This window comes from Podarcis liolepis, assembly GCF_965112155.1.
Source record: "Podarcis liolepis genome assembly, chromosome: 2".
In the NCBI taxonomy this organism is placed as follows: domain Eukaryota; kingdom Metazoa; phylum Chordata; class Lepidosauria; order Squamata; family Lacertidae; genus Podarcis; species Podarcis liolepis.
The window spans coordinates 3,062,096-3,077,515 of NC_139555.1; the positions used below are offsets into that span (position 1 = coordinate 3,062,096).

General features: G+C 51.8%; 1 protein-coding gene across 9 annotated transcripts in view; it reads left to right on the forward strand.

Annotated features, from left to right (window-relative positions):
- The window catches only part of TNS2 (tensin 2), a 125,580-nt gene that overhangs the window by 93,128 nt on the left and 17,032 nt on the right, over positions 1 to 15,420 (forward strand). For all 9 annotated transcript variants that reach the window (XM_083486080.1, XM_083486086.1, XM_083486082.1 and 6 more), the window contains 6 exons: positions 7,764 to 7,824; positions 7,949 to 8,027; positions 9,463 to 9,592; positions 10,291 to 10,356; positions 10,884 to 11,000; positions 13,970 to 15,223. In XM_083486080.1, the coding sequence (XP_083342206.1) occupies positions 7,764 to 7,824; positions 7,949 to 8,027; positions 9,463 to 9,592; positions 10,291 to 10,356; positions 10,884 to 11,000; positions 13,970 to 15,223 (1,707 nt within the window). The remainder of the gene's footprint in view (positions 1 to 7,763; positions 7,825 to 7,948; positions 8,028 to 9,462; positions 9,593 to 10,290; positions 10,357 to 10,883; positions 11,001 to 13,969; positions 15,224 to 15,420) is intronic.

The window sequence follows — 15,420 nt, forward strand, 5'->3', positions numbered from 1 at the left end:
CCACCACACTCCTTGGCAGCAAATTCCACTGTCAAACAGCTCTTACTGCCAGGAAGTTCTTCCTAATGTTTAGGTGGAATCTTCTTTCTTCTAGTTTGGATCCATTGCTCCGTGTCCGCTTCTCTGGAGCAGCAGAAAACAACCTTTCTCCCTCCTCTATATGACATCCTTTTATATATTTGAACATGGCTATCATATCACGTTGATCGACAATTCTTCATGTGTGGGACCTGCAACAAAATGTTGCAGTGTGACACACACACACGGTTCCTTTTCCCATTCCCTTTGTCTGCCTCCCCACCCCACCTCACCCTGCAAAAGCTGTCAACAGTCTGTGCCTGCTGGGCATGCTCCATGACTTCACTGGTGGGCTGTTTTATCCCTCGCCTTTTAGGGTCCCCCCCAAAAAAGATTTCTTTGTACTTGGGGTTTTCTAATTGTGTTGAAAGCTCCCTTTTGCGGGTGGGGGGCTACCTAAACAATGGCACTTAAAGCCCAGTAAAGAGACCAATACACTATAATAAAGTTAGGGAATTCACTGCTGTCAGGAGCAGAGGCAAGGGCAAGGGAGGAAACAGAGAGCGAAGGGGAGGAGGCAGAAGAAAAGATGAGTGATGACGACGACCCGAGATCTCCGAGTCTTTCCAGTGAATCAGAGGATTCACAGAAAGGAGCACCAGTGGCCAGGGCAAGGGGGGAGTCTAGGGGGGCACCCCAGGAAGATAGAGCCAGAGGGGACTCAGAGGAGAGCAGTTGGAAATCGGGACCAGTGTCACCGCCAGAGAGCAGGGAAGAGGAAAGGAGCCAGGGGGCAAGCGCTGGCAGCTCACCACAGGAGGGAGGGCACGAGTCAGGAGTGGCCACACCTCCATCGGGGAGCGAAGAAACGGTTAAGCGGAAAGTGGAAGGTTGGGCGCGCGCGCCAAGTTCAAATGCAGAGGAAGGTGGCGCAGTAAGCAGCCCGGAAAGGGAGCCAGGTCCTAAAGCCCGGCGCAAGGAGACAGGAGGGTCCGGGGGGTCAGCGTCAGAAGAATCCCGGAAGGAAGAGACCCCGGGGGGTAGAGGGACCCAGAGGAGGACAGTCAGGCGGAAAAGGTGGAGCCGGGCTAGGATATTAAGTTGGTGCACACGGGGCGGAGACTCAGACGGAGCTTCGCCGATCTAGCTACTAGACGTAGAGTTGCGCGCAGCAGCGTGAGAATGGAAACTGTAACTCAATAAAGACTTTTACTTAATGATCGCTGGCTAGCGTGATCCTCTGTGAGCTAGGATCTTCAAGCAGCTCTGACAGTAAGCTCCGTCACGTAATTGTGGGCATCTACAGCCTCGAGGAGGGGAGAGAAGCAGGTGCCTACTAGCGAGCTCACGAACGGCAGACGACATGACGGCTGAGCAGCAGATAGAGGAACTCAGAAAAGCAGTGTCACAACTGAATGCCAAGGCTCTCGCATCCAGGAAGAGAGAGGAGGAGGCAGCTGCCGCCTGCAGGGATCTCCAGGTCAGGTTAGACGTGCTGACAAAGCAGACACCCAGGCAGGAGGGAATTGGGTTGGCGAGACGAACAGGCGGTCTGGTCTCTCACTTCGATGGGAACCTGCAACAGTATCCCAACTTTAGAGCAGACGTACTGTGCGCACTGCAACTGCTGAATAAAGACTTTAGAGATGAGCAAGAGAAAGTGGGATTCATCATGTCCCATTTGCATGGGGATGCTAAAGCATGGCTGCGCAATTTATGGAGAGATAAGGATCCGGCGCTCCAAAATGCGGATGCCTTTATTAAAGCGATGGATGGGTGTTTTTTATCAAGCATTGACGTGGATCTTGCCCGGAAGGAGGTGCATGGACTAAGGCAAGGGAGGGCCAGCGTGAGGCAGTACCATGCCCGCTTTTTCGCTTTGGTCAGTGCCCTGGAATGGGACAGAGATTCGGCCCCTGTAAGAGACCTCTTTTGGGAGGGGCTGCACAGCTCGATTAAAGATGAGATCGCGAGGGGGGAGAGACCCCGGACCACCCAGGAGGTCGTTCAGAGGGCACTGGCAGTGGGGGTGCGGCTGGAAGAACGTCCGTGGAGCAGGGACGAAGGGCGTGGAGGGCGCGAACCAGCCAGGGGCTCCTCCTTCCTTCCCAGAGAAGCAGCGCGTGCGCAATCCACGCCTCCGCCAGGAGGAGGAGTGGAACCTATGGAGGTTGGAGGTGCAAGGGCTCAGTCAGCAACCAGAGCCCTAGCACCGGCAGCAGTGAAAGCGAAGCCTCCTAGAGGGAACAGGAAGTGTTACGTCTGTGAGGAGCCAGGGCATATGGCGAAAGAGTGTCCCCAGAGGCTCCACAAGCTCACTGCAGCCTCAGCAATGGTGACTGCAGCAACGCAGCAAGGAGGACCACAGCAGGGAAACGACGCAGTCTGGCTGGAGGAAGAGGCCCTGGGGCCCAGCCAGACGTGTTAGTGACGCAGTCCCCAGAGATTTTACAGCCCGTGAACCCCCTCCCGCCCAAACCAGTAGTGAGACTCACTGCATCTCTCCAGCTGCCCAATGGAATCACCATGGACGTGCCAATCACAGTTGACTCGGGCAGCAATGCGGACTTTATAGGGCAGGACTTTGTCGACAAACACGCTATACAGTTGCTGCCGGCCACACTGCCCCTGCAGGTTGTCACGGTGGATGGCAGGGAGTTGCTAGGGGGGCAAGTGGTGAAGCAGACGCCACCGATGGCGATGCGACTTGGGAATCACAAAGAAATCATCAGCTTCAAGGTCACTCAACTATCGGATACGCCCATTGTATTGGGAATGAGTTGGCTGGACAAGCACAGCCCAACGCTGGCTTGGTACCAGAGGCAGCTGATCTTCGGCTCTTCCTTTTGTGCTGAACACTGCATCGTGCCCCGGCAGGAAGGAGAGGAAGAGGAGTCACAGCTGCTGCTAGGCACGCTGCAAGCGATTCCCCACAAGTACGCAGAATTTTTGGAAGTTTTCTGCGAGAAGGAGGCAGACAGGCTACCCCCTCACAGACCATATGACTGCAAAATTGACCTGCTGCCGGGGGCGGTGCTGCCTAAAGGGAAACTGTATTCCATGTCAGAGGACGAACTGCAGGAACTCAAAGAGTTCATAGATCATAATTTGGAGCGCGGTTTCATCCGAGAGTCCAAGGCAGCGGGGGGCAGTCCTGTATTCTTTGTTAAAAAGCGAGACACGCCCCAAAAAAGACTGGTAGTGGACTATCGCATTTTAAACAATGGGACCAAGCCATCGGACTTCCCCATGCCCCGAATCGACGACCTCCTCGCAAAGGTACGCAAGGGAAAAGTGTTCACCAAGTTAGACCTGCGAGGGGCGTACAACCTCATTCGCATGCGGGAGGGAGATGAGTGGAAGACGGCCATGTTCACGCCACTGGGTACCTACGAATATAGAGTTATGCCTTTTGGATTGCAAAATGGCTCCCACGTTTTTCAAGCTTTCATGCATCACGTGTTGGCGGGACTTCTCTACAAGACGTGCGTCTGTTTCTTAGATGACATCCTGATCTTTTCGGAATCGCAGCAGGAGCATGACGGACACGTCAAGGAAGTGCTGAGCAGGCTAAAGCAACATAGGCTCTACGCCAAGCTGGAGAAGTGCCAATTTGACGTGACGGAGGTGGATTTTCTGGGCTACAAGTTGTCTGACAAGGGGCTCGCCATGGACAGCGCCAAGGTTCGAGCGGTATTGGATTGGAAGAGTCCACGCAACCGGAAGGAGGTCCAACGGTTTGTCGGCTTTGCGAACTTCTATCGCAAGTTTATCAAGGGCTTCGCTATGCAGACAGCGGCCATCACAGACACGCTTAGCTCCAAGAAAAAGAAGTTCGTTTGGACAGAGCAGGCGGAGCAGTCCTTTCAGGCACTCAAGCGTCTCTTCGCGTCGGAAGAGCAGCTGCTTCACGTCAACCCCAGCAGGCCGATGAGGGTGGAGACAGACGCCTCGGACAGAGCCGTGGGGGCGGTCCTGCTGCAAAAGGACCCGCAGGGGGTGTGGCGACCGGGAGCGTTTTACTCCAGGAAGCTCAGCAAGTCCGAGCAGAACTACACCATCTGGGACAGGGAGTTGCTGGCCATTCATGCAGCGTTCAAAGCGTGGAGGCACTTCCTGATCGGCGCCAAGCACACGGTGCAGGTTTGCACGGACCACAAGAATCTGGAGCACTGGCGCACGGCACAGTTCCTAAACCAAAGGCAGATACGTTGGGCTGAGTTCTTTGCGAACTTCGACTTCCGCATAGAGTATGTCCCGGGGGACACCAACATCATGGCGGACGCTCTCTCCCGTAAGCCGCAGTATCTGGAGGACGCAACGCCAGCAGCCGCCATGCACATCTTCGCACCAACAGTGTGGGCGTGCGCCGCGGCAACCGTGGACCTGGAGGCGGTGCGACGAGCGTTGCAGGATGACTCCTTCGCGCAAGCAAAGATGGCAGAGGTGCAAAGGGGCAAGGCAGCGGCCGACGGTTTCCAGCTACGAGATGGTTTGCTCATCCGTAAAGGGGCCATCTACGTGCCGGGAGACGACCTTCGCGCCAAGGTGCTGCAGCAGCTGCACGACGCGCCCACTGCCGGGCACTTCGGCAAGGAGAAGACGGTGGAATTAGTAGCCCGGGATTTCTGGTGGCCTGGAATGAGAGGGGAGGTCGCAGACTACGTGGCGAGGTGTGACACCTGCCAGAGGGCCAAGCCAGTGCACAGACCACCGGCCGGACTGTTGGAACCGCTGCAAACTCCGGTCGAACCTTGGGAAAGGGTGGCCCTGGACTTTGTCACGGATCTGCCCAGCTCGAGGGGCAAGACGGCAGTGCTGGTGGTGGTGGACCTGTTTTCCAAGATGGCACATTTCATTCCGTGTGCTAAGGTGGCCACGGCGGAGCAAACCGCCAAACTGTTCATAGACCACGTGTTCAAGGTTCACGGTCTGCCACGGTCTATTCTGTCCGACCGGGGGCGGCAGTTCATCTCGAATTTCTGGCAGAAGCTGATGGGCTTCCTGAACGTCAAGATCAACCTGGCGTCGGCGAGACACCCGCAGACCAACGGGCAAGCGGAGCGGGTCAATGCCATCATGCAGCAGTACCTGAGATGTTATGCAAATCAACAGCCTGCGACGTGGGTGGATTACCTGCCGCTTGCCGAGTTCGCCTACAACAACACGAAGCACGTGTCCACGGGGGTCACGCCGTTCTTCGCCAACAACGGGAGGCACCCCAGAACCTTCCCGGGACTGGAAAGGATGGGGGAGGGGGAGCCGCAGACAGCAGATGCGTTCGCGTCGGAGCTGCAGGAAGTCCACGATCAGCTGAGGCGCCACCTGGAGCTGGCCAAGCACGCATACAAGGTACAAGCGGACAAACACAGAAGGGTTGGCGAAGAGCTCCACGTGGGAGACTGGGTCTGGTTAGCAGCCCACGCAGTGCCGGCCAGGTCGTTGGCCAAGAAGAAACTAGGGCATAAACAACTGGGGCCCTACCAAGTCGAAGAGCAAGTCAACCCGGTAGCTTTCAGACTGGCACTTCCGGAGGGTTCCAGAATGCATCCGGTATTCCACAGATCGGTGCTCACTCCCTACAAGGCACCGCACAGGTTCCAGGAACCCGGAACGGCGCCGAGTCCGGTCAGAGACAGAACAGGGCACGCGGGAGTGGCACAGAAGGAGCGCATCAACGAAGTCACGGAGATTTTGGACTCCAGATGGGGGGAAGAGGGGGTAGAATACTTTCTCGCCAAGGAGGGCACCCCGGCCAGTGCGAACAGCTGGGTGCCGGGCTACGCCTTGGACGAACCTCTGCTCAAAGACGAGTTTCATGCCCTCTTCCCACATAGACCTATGCCAGCAGACTTTTTCGACGACTGGCTTTTCACGCCCACGCTTTCGGCCAGCACGTTCCGGGGGTTCGACTCGGACGAGGACCCGACACGAGACGTCCGTTCCCCGGAGGGGTCACCCTCGGGATCTGCATCAGAACCCTCGTATTGGTGGGACGATAGGCCAGAGGAGCAGTTCCGCAGAAAGTGGCTGGAATGCTCAGGACGAGCAACGCCGCCAGGAGGAAGTGAGGGAGAGACGGACATGGACATTTTCGGGGACGACCCTGGTTTCGAGCACGGCGGCACAGAGATGGAAGCGGAGGTGACCGTCGTCGACGAGAGCAGGGAGGAAGACCCGGGAGACTTCAGATGGAGACCCGCCACGGGAAGCGAACGATATCCGACGTTCGTCCCTTTGCAACAGCAGCACCCAGCCCCAGCACCGGAAGGAGGGGAGGGGGGAATGGGGGGCTTCGAGGGGGGGATGGATGTCAGGGGTTTAGGAGCAGAGGCAAGGGCAAGGGAGGAAACAGAGAGCGAAGGGGAGGAGGCAGAAGAAAAGATGAGTGATGACGACGACCCGAGATCTCCGAGTCTTTCCAGTGAATCAGAGGATTCACAGAAAGGAGCACCAGTGGCCAGGGCAAGGGGGGAGTCTAGGGGGGCACCCCAGGAAGATAGAGCCAGAGGGGACTCAGAGGAGAGCAGTTGGAAATCGGGACCAGTGTCACCGCCAGAGAGCAGGGAAGAGGAAAGGAGCCAGGGGGCAAGCGCTGGCAGCTCACCACAGGAGGGAGGGCACGAGTCAGGAGTGGCCACACCTCCATCGGGGAGCGAAGAAACGGTTAAGCGGAAAGTGGAAGGTTGGGCGCGCGCGCCAAGTTCAAATGCAGAGGAAGGTGGCGCAGTAAGCAGCCCGGAAAGGGAGCCAGGTCCTAAAGCCCGGCGCAAGGAGACAGGAGGGTCCGGGGGGTCAGCGTCAGAAGAATCCCGGAAGGAAGAGACCCCGGGGGGTAGAGGGACCCAGAGGAGGACAGTCAGGCGGAAAAGGTGGAGCCGGGCTAGGATATTAAGTTGGTGCACACGGGGCGGAGACTCAGACGGAGCTTCGCCGATCTAGCTACTAGACGTAGAGTTGCGCGCAGCAGCGTGAGAATGGAAACTGTAACTCAATAAAGACTTTTACTTAATGATCGCTGGCTAGCGTGATCCTCTGTGAGCTAGGATCTTCAAGCAGCTCTGACAACTGCCACCAGATGTGGGGGAGGGGGCATGGGTTTAGATGGCTTTTAATCTGAGACAAATCTATGGAAGGGACACCTGTCAATGACTCTTAGTTAGGCTGCCCAAATGAGAACCCCATGTTGGGTTGCCTTTGTGCCCTGTTTGAAGAATTCCCAGAGGTATCTGACTGGCTGCTGTTGAAAACATGATGCTTTTATCACCAGCAGGGCTCTTATGTCCCTAAGCGTGTGTTAGGACACAAACAAAGGAGAAAATGTGAGTGTGTATACAGGGCTAGGTCATCTGCCAGTGAACTAGGCAACCATTCAAGGGGGTCACAATTCAAGGAGTACCCACAATCTCAGAATTAGAACACAAGCCCCATGTTATTGTGCTAATTATGGTATGCTCTCCAATATATTCTGATCTGAGTGTGTACCCCATGTGCATGAAATGAGGTTCTAGAATGAACTCTTTGTTTAGGCAGGAAAGCTGGTCCTGATGCACATTTGACCTATGTAAGGCCTTGTGAATAAGAAGATTCCACATGGTGTAGGTGTGGAATTGTTAGTACTGGTCCTAGAACTGAAAATCAGTAGAGTCACCAAATTATATACACATGCCCAACTTTCCTTAGGAATTGAGTTTGTTGGCCTGACCCACTAGGCTTCTCTTACGTTCTCATCTTTTCTCTTCCAGGTTATCAACCCTTCTTGAAGATCTACCAGTCCATGCAGCTGGTGTACACGTCTGGGATCTAGTGAGTATGAGTGGGTTCTGCCTCGGGCAAATGCCTAGGTCACCCTCCGAATTCTTCATAGATAAGGGCCAATCTCCTTGTAGCTTCCATCCCAGCTGTCCTTCTGTTTCTTCCTGTCTTACAGCAGTCTTCATGGTTCTGGTGCAACTCAGAAGCTCTGCATCAGTCTGGAGCCAGCCTTGCTCTTGAAAGGGGATGTCCTGGTGAGTGCTGGATGTAAGGTGGGGAGGCTGGGCTTGGTGGAGCTCTGATCCAGCAAGGCGCTTCTTTATATTCTTAAGGAAGAATTAAGACTCAATTATGCCGTAGCTGGTAAAGAGATCCCAAGTATGCTCTCTTCCTTGTAAATGTAGAACATGCTGTTACATAAGGGGTGGTGAGATTGGTGGCTTCCATATATTATTGGACTACAACTCCCATCATCCCTGACCATTTGCCATGTTGACTGGGGCTGGTGGAAGTTGGAGTCTAACAACTGGAGGCCACCCCACTGGATACCCCTGTGGAGATTCTGACATCATTATTTAAAACAAACAAATGATCCACTCTGCCTCTGTTTTTCCCAGAGAAGGTGACTCAGAGGTGGCTCACCTCACTTTTGCCTGTGGTCAGCAGGTTTACATATTTTAAAATAATGTCTCCAAAAATTATGAAATCTGTTTGACTGGAGATGACTGAGGTAGGGGGAGTGGAGAGGAAGCGTGGGGAGTACCCTGAGTAGCGATGGCTCGATCTCAAGCAATTGCCCTTAATTTTTAATTTTTTTAAATTTTACATAACAAATTTCAATTTAAACATTTCAATCACATTTAGGATTCTCCGAATCCCTTGACTTCCCTCCGCCTTTCTCTGGTTTTCATTGTCAATCCCTTTTTATTCAACTTATCCTCTCTCTCCCCCCCCCAATCTGTTATTAACTTTTCCATTATATTTTGTCTTTTACAAGTATTACTCTAATCCTGCCAAGGTTTTTAGTTGTTTACAATGTTCTCTTATAAGCTATAAATTTTTCCCATTCTTTCCTGAACTTCTTCTTGTCCTGGTCTCTGATTCTCCTGGTCAATTTTGCCATTTCGGCATAGTCCAGCATCTTCATCAGCCATTCTTTTCTGGTTGCGACCTTGTCTTCTTTTCATCTCTTTCTCAAGCAATTTTCAACACTCCCAGGAAACGCTGACAGCCTTGTTAACTGTAGTCAGCCGATTTATCACTTCATCTGTTTCCCACACTCTTAGAGTTTCAGTTTTCTTCCAGTCTGGCTGAAGACAAAATAAGTTTCTGCATCATATAATTGCTACTGGATCTCTAGAGAGCTCATCATCCAGCATCTTCAGTCTGGATGCGGGCTTCCCCCAGGCACCTGTGTGACCAGGATGCTGGACTGGAAGGGCCATTGGCCTCATCCAGCAGGATCTTCCTATATTCTGAATCAACTCAAATACTTTCCGTCAATGTTCCTTGACCATGAAAATAATGGTGCCACAGCAAATGTGTACAAAATCTGTGGGCTTGGTGTATGTGAATGTTTGAGCATGCCCAGACAGCTGTGTATGGTGGGTAGCAGCAGAAGCCTGCTTGCCAGCTGGGAGAGCTGGGCCTCGAGTGATTATTATGTTCATTTCCCCTCCTTTTTCTTAGGTGAAATGTTACCACAAGCAGCTCCAGGGCACCGAGCGTGATGTTGTCTTCCGGGTCCAGTTCCACACCTGCACCATCCACAGCACCCAACTGTGGTTTGGTAAAGATGAGTTGGATGAAGCCTGGAGAGGTGAGAGCAAGAGGCCTAATCCTTGGGCAACAAGAAATCAAAGCGAAAGGGTGGCATTCAACTCAGAGCTGACCTGTTGAAATCAATGGACCCAACTTAGTCTTGTTCATTAATTTCCCCAGGTCTACTCAAAGTCTGGTAAGGTTAATTTATTTCAGCATGAGTTTTTGTAGACAAGAACCTATTTCTTGCCACAAAATCTCTTCATATGCTTGCTGCAGCAGACCAAGGACGGTTTGCATGTTCAGCAAAATTCCACGGTAGAGTCCATCCCAGGCTGTACCACTTAGGACTTAAAAGAGAAGGAGTCACATTTTTAAACTGTCCCTGCAAGTGAAAAATGTGCTGCACATGGACATTGGGGGGAGGGGGAGAGAGGAGGCCAGAACCTTTTCTCCCTGGTGTGTTATTTATCTCCACGAAGGAGTTTTTTATTTGAAGGAAGCATTCAGAAACTGAATTCAGCCTTAAGTTGTAGGCCAAGATTTTGCTGAACATGCGGCTCTCCTAGCGTCTAGTTCTGCAAGGTTCCACTACAGAACGCACCTTGAGAACAACCTCAGGTTATAGGTGAAGGGGGTTGCAAGTGCATTTCAGACTAAAGCCAGTGTTTGCGTGAACATGGCATGTGATGCCTTCTAAGAGCCCAGGCGCAACAGTCAGGCTATTCACCTCATCTCTCTGTTTTCCTTCCCTAGATGAACGGTTCCCATTTGAAGCAAGTGTGGAGTTTGTCTTCTCTTCCAGCCCCGAGAAAATTAAAGGTGGGTGGATGACAGAGTTGGAGGGATATGGCTGCAGTACCATGAACTACGCCACAGTTCTGTATCTTTTCTCTCGTGCTCCATCTGCAGCTCTCAGTTCCATCAGGCCAGATTTTTACCTTTACTTCAATGTCATTCCCAATGATAGTGTTTTATTTTTCCCGTTGCAGTGAAAGGTAACCATTAACTGACATAGTAGAAAATGAAGAAATGCACTCCTTACATGGGGGCTTGACTAGATCTTTCCTCATAGGCCCATCTTGGGCAGAGTGACAGAAACATGGGAATCCTGTTTGTAAAAACCCCCACAGATTAGGCTTTTTAAAAACGTTGTTAGTCATGCTTGAGCCTGTTGCAGAAAATCCTAGGTTATACAATTAAGTAAATATGAACATCCACAATCCTTTTATAACTCTGCTGACTGGTGTGCAGCCATTGGAATATGCTATCCATTCCATACGTTATCTTGAATGCACTTAATCCTTCTAATGCTGAGGTTCTCTGGCGCTTCCTGTCTCTTTCCCCAGGCCGCGAGACCTACAGGAACAACGCTGCTGTTGCAGTAGATTACAACATCTCCAATCCCATAGTGCGCTGGGACTCCTATGAAAACTTCAACCTGCACCATGAGGACAGCCTGGAAGGTACACAGGGAATAATAATAATAATAATAATAATAATAATAATAATAATAATAATAATAATAATTTATTATTTGTTCCCCGCCCATCTGGCTGGGTTTCCCCAGCCGCTCTGGGCGGCTTCCAACAAAGACATTCCTGCAGCCTCTTCCTAGGACTTACACCCTTATTGCCACGCTACTTGGGCAAGACTGTGTATGCGTGTGTGTTTTCTGCAATTCCTACAACCGAATTTTGCTGTTGTATTTGAGGATGTACAGTTGAGTCACATCATGCACTGGGGTTATGTTCCTAGGGTAGTGTGCATATACAGTGGTACCTTGGAATGCGAACAGGATCCGTTCCGGAGCCCCGTTTGCATCCTGAAGCAAACGTAACAAGCGACAGCACGTCTGTGCTTGCGCGGGTCATGTTTTGCCACTTCTGCGCATGCGTGTGATGTCATTTTGAGCGGCTGCGCATGCGCGAGTGGTGAAACCCGGAAGTAACGCGCTCTGTTACTTCCGGGTTGCTATGGAGTGCAACTTGAACGTGCTCAACCCAAAGCACATTCAACCCGAGGTATGACTGTATAGGCAAAATTGCCTTCTTCTGGTTGGCTGCTGGCTGACAAGGCAGGGCCACGGAGGAGCGTGGAAGAGCTTTGTGGTGAGACCTTCTTGGTGTCTCCACTGCCTCCCCTCACTCCGCCTGTGGAAGGGAGGAGGAGGAAGGTGGTCTGAGAGATGAAGGCAGATCCGTCACAGCCAGAAGAAAAACTCTGGAAGGGATCCTGGAGTGGAGCTGCAGCCAAATGCATATAGTTGAAATCACATAGGATTAATGCCCATAAGATGTGACTCAGACATGCTTATATCTAAGCACCATACACTCTGCTTATACCTAAAAGTGGACAGTATTGAGATTAGTTTTTGTTTTCACAAGGATGCTTCAAGCAGCTTTCTGCTGTTGGCCCTAAGGCTTCTTTCAAGTCTGAGCTGTGTGCTGCAATTCAATCAGCCCATCTTAACTTCCTGCATTGGTTGCACTTTGAGTAGATGAGCGGAGCTCAAAGTTCTCCCTTGATTTTTAAAGAAATTTGGTGTTTCAGAGTTTGAAACCCCAGTCTGGACAGGATGATGGGGCTCCTCCCCAGCACAGACACATCTGGACTAAAGTGACTTTTTTGCCCCTGGGAGCTGTAATCCCAGCAGCTGGTTTTTACGCAGTCAACCCTGATTACAGTTTCCTCCTAACATCCACTTAAAGTAAACTCGTTAAGAACTAAAATAAATAAAATACCGAAGGGAGTAAGCAAATGGGAATTTAATAGTTGTGGCACGTCTGCCTCAAATGCCAGAAAAACGTCAACAGGATGGAATAAAACTCCTTCCTCCTTCCCAGCAGGAGCTGATATTTAGAGAAAGGAGGCCATCTTCTGCAATGTGTGTGTTTGTGGAGAAAGAGTGCCATAAATTTGGAAAATAAAGTATAATGATGAGTTGGATCAATGGATGGATGAGTAATGGCCTCCCAGAAAGGTGTATATATGAGGAAGAAATGCACCCTTTACAGGCCCCAGTGGACATACTGTACCCCATACACATACTGGACAAGGCCTGATTCTAGTTCAGCCATGTTCATTAAACCAAAGCTATGGCAGAAGAGAGACAGAAGTTTTTAAGAGAGGTGAAGGTGATTTCAGAGAGAGGCTTTGCTTTCTGCAATATTCATATATATTTCTTTTGACTCACTGTAGCTTCTGGCCAAATTGGTTTTCCAGGATTTTGAAAGGAAAATAAAGGAACCTAGAAAACCTAATTACCAGAAATAACAGTCGGATGCAGCCCACAAAAGGCTTTCATCCCAGTTTTAGGGATGAAGATAGGCTTGGTGTTTATTTTTTATTTTTTTACTTTTAACTTGTTTTTAATTTTTTAGATTTAATATATGTTTTGATCTTGTTATAAATTGCTGTGATATATTTTAATGATACAGCGGTAAAAAATAAATAAAAGGATTTTAAGAAAGCAGGTTCTTCATCATCGAAGGAATCTGGTTCCATAACTTGTACAACAAACAGCCACTAGCCAGTCATTGCTCCACTCTTTGCACCTCAAGTGTGCTTGCTCGCCTTTTTGTCACTGTTTTAAAGAAACACATGTAGGCTTTCTCATTTATACACACTTTGCCCAATTAAATAAACAAACCTCCTTTTAAAAAAAGTTTTTTAATTACTTGAGAAACTGGAGAACAAACTCATAGTCACAATATATATTTCACTACTTGAATCATGCTTTTCTGAGGTACGTAGATGGGGCCAAGTTTTTAAAGGTGCAAGGTTGTTCTTGAGGGTGGTCAGTTCATGCAGTAGAATATGCTTCTGGTCCCCAGTCCACCGTCTGGAGAAAAGAAGGCAAGAGCTGTCAAAAATATAGATTCCATAGGTGATGTTATCGGGTGTGAGGCAGGTGAAGATGCTACTGCCAATGCACCATCAGAAACCTTAAAGTGTGCTCCTGAGGGTGCACTGGCAAGGGAAAGCAGACTTTGTCTTTTCTGCCCATCAGCTGATGGGCTGTTGAGCCAAAATCTGGATCTGATGTGCAAGGGAGAGCCCCATGGGGAACTTGCTCACACACCTGATGCCTGAGCTGAGTGTGGTGCTTTGAAGTTCTGAATGCAGAACTTTGAAGCGCCCAGTTACTTGGTGTGCAGCCCTACCCACCTGTCAAATTTGGCCTGCAAGGCTAGATCCTGATAAGAATCTGGCCCACAGAGCCAAAAAGGTTCCCCACCCCGATGTAAAAGTTACCCATCCCCAGTCTAAAACATGAGCATAGAGCATGAGGCACCTGGACAAACGTGTTCCAGGCACACAGGCGCAAGCCATTGACTGGGGAGACTCATGTGCCGTGTGAATGCCAATCTCACCTACTGCTCTGCATCACCCACAGCCTTCCCTGAGTAGTTGCTTCACTTGTCCTTTGCAGATGTCTTGCACACCCGGGGTCCTCTTGATGGAAGCCTTTATGCCCGGATCAAGAAGAAAGGTGACCTGAGTAGCTTCTCCTCCACCACCACCAATGGCAGCCCCAGCGGACCTGAGTCCCCTCCGCAGCAAGGTGGGCGCTTCCTGTCCATCAGCAGCGACTCGGGACACTCCTCCCTGCTGACCGAGAAGGCGGACGAGACCACGCCACCGTCCAGGCCACAGCCCACAGCTGCCGAGAAGGAGGAGCTGGACCGGCTCTTGGGGGGCTTTGGTGTCCAGCCTCGGCAGCCGAGTGAAGGGAGCTGTCCCCATGCCCTTTCCCCTTCTCCTACCAAAGAGAGAGAAACGGCCATTTTGGAAGATGAGCTCTCAGACATCGGTCAGCCAGGAATCCACTTTTCCTACCAAGCGCAGCGCTCTGGCCTGGCCCGCCATTGTTCCTGCCGCCTTGGGTACCACTCCCACAGCCCTGAGAGGCCTCACAACGTGGCCTACTACAGACCAGATGGCACTCTGGAGCGGCGGCAGCCCCTCTATAATGGCGGGCCCTCTCACGCGCATCCCGAGGGGTACGAAGAGAAACGGCGGGTGTTCCGCTCCCTGTCCGAGGGCATACAGCCCCACGCCTACCCCTTCGGCCATGAGCCACTGTCGCCTCACAGCCCCAGCCGGCGGGAGCATGAGGAGCTGCTCATCTTGGAGGACCCACCCACTTTCTTATGCCCCTGCCAAGATTGCCAAGAGATGGCTCGGGAAGAGGCAAGGTTGCCCACGGCTGCCTTCTACAGCCTGCGCCTGGACCGGGACCCTGATCTGTGGGGGGTGGAAAACGCAAGGCCGCCGCTGCTTCATCACCCGCTCCACCGGGAAGGGCAGCCTGTGCCACTTCTAATGCCCGCTACCTATGGGCACCACCATGTGCCCCATGGGCAACACCAAGCCTTTAGCTTTGAGCCCAAGATGGTGGCAGGGCACATAGGTCACGCTTACCCAGCCCACCAGAGGTCCAAAGTGATGGAGGAGAATGCCGAGGCGTTTCCTTACCCCCGCTATGGCCCCCCTTACCCTCCAGGGCCATCCTACGCCTACGGCCGGGGCCCAGCCAAGGCCTGCCTTGTCTCTGGATACTCTGGGTCTCCCCACTCCATTTCGCCAACCAGCCCCCTGTATCCACCAACCAGGAAGCAGGGCTATGAGCCCCCAGAGAGCAGCGACGAATTCCTCCTGCCAGCACCTGTGGAAAGGCAGCGTGGTGAGTGTGACTCTCAGGGAGGGGTGCCATTTCCAAGCCAGCGTAGGAGGCATCCTGGGCATTCATAGCCAAGGGTTCCCACCCCTCGCCAAGGATTTCAGGTTCAGCAGTTATGGGTGCTGTATCACGTGGCTAGAGAGGAACCAGGGGTGTAGTTCTTTGTGCTAGGAAAAGGGCAAGGGTGAACGTCCAGAGTT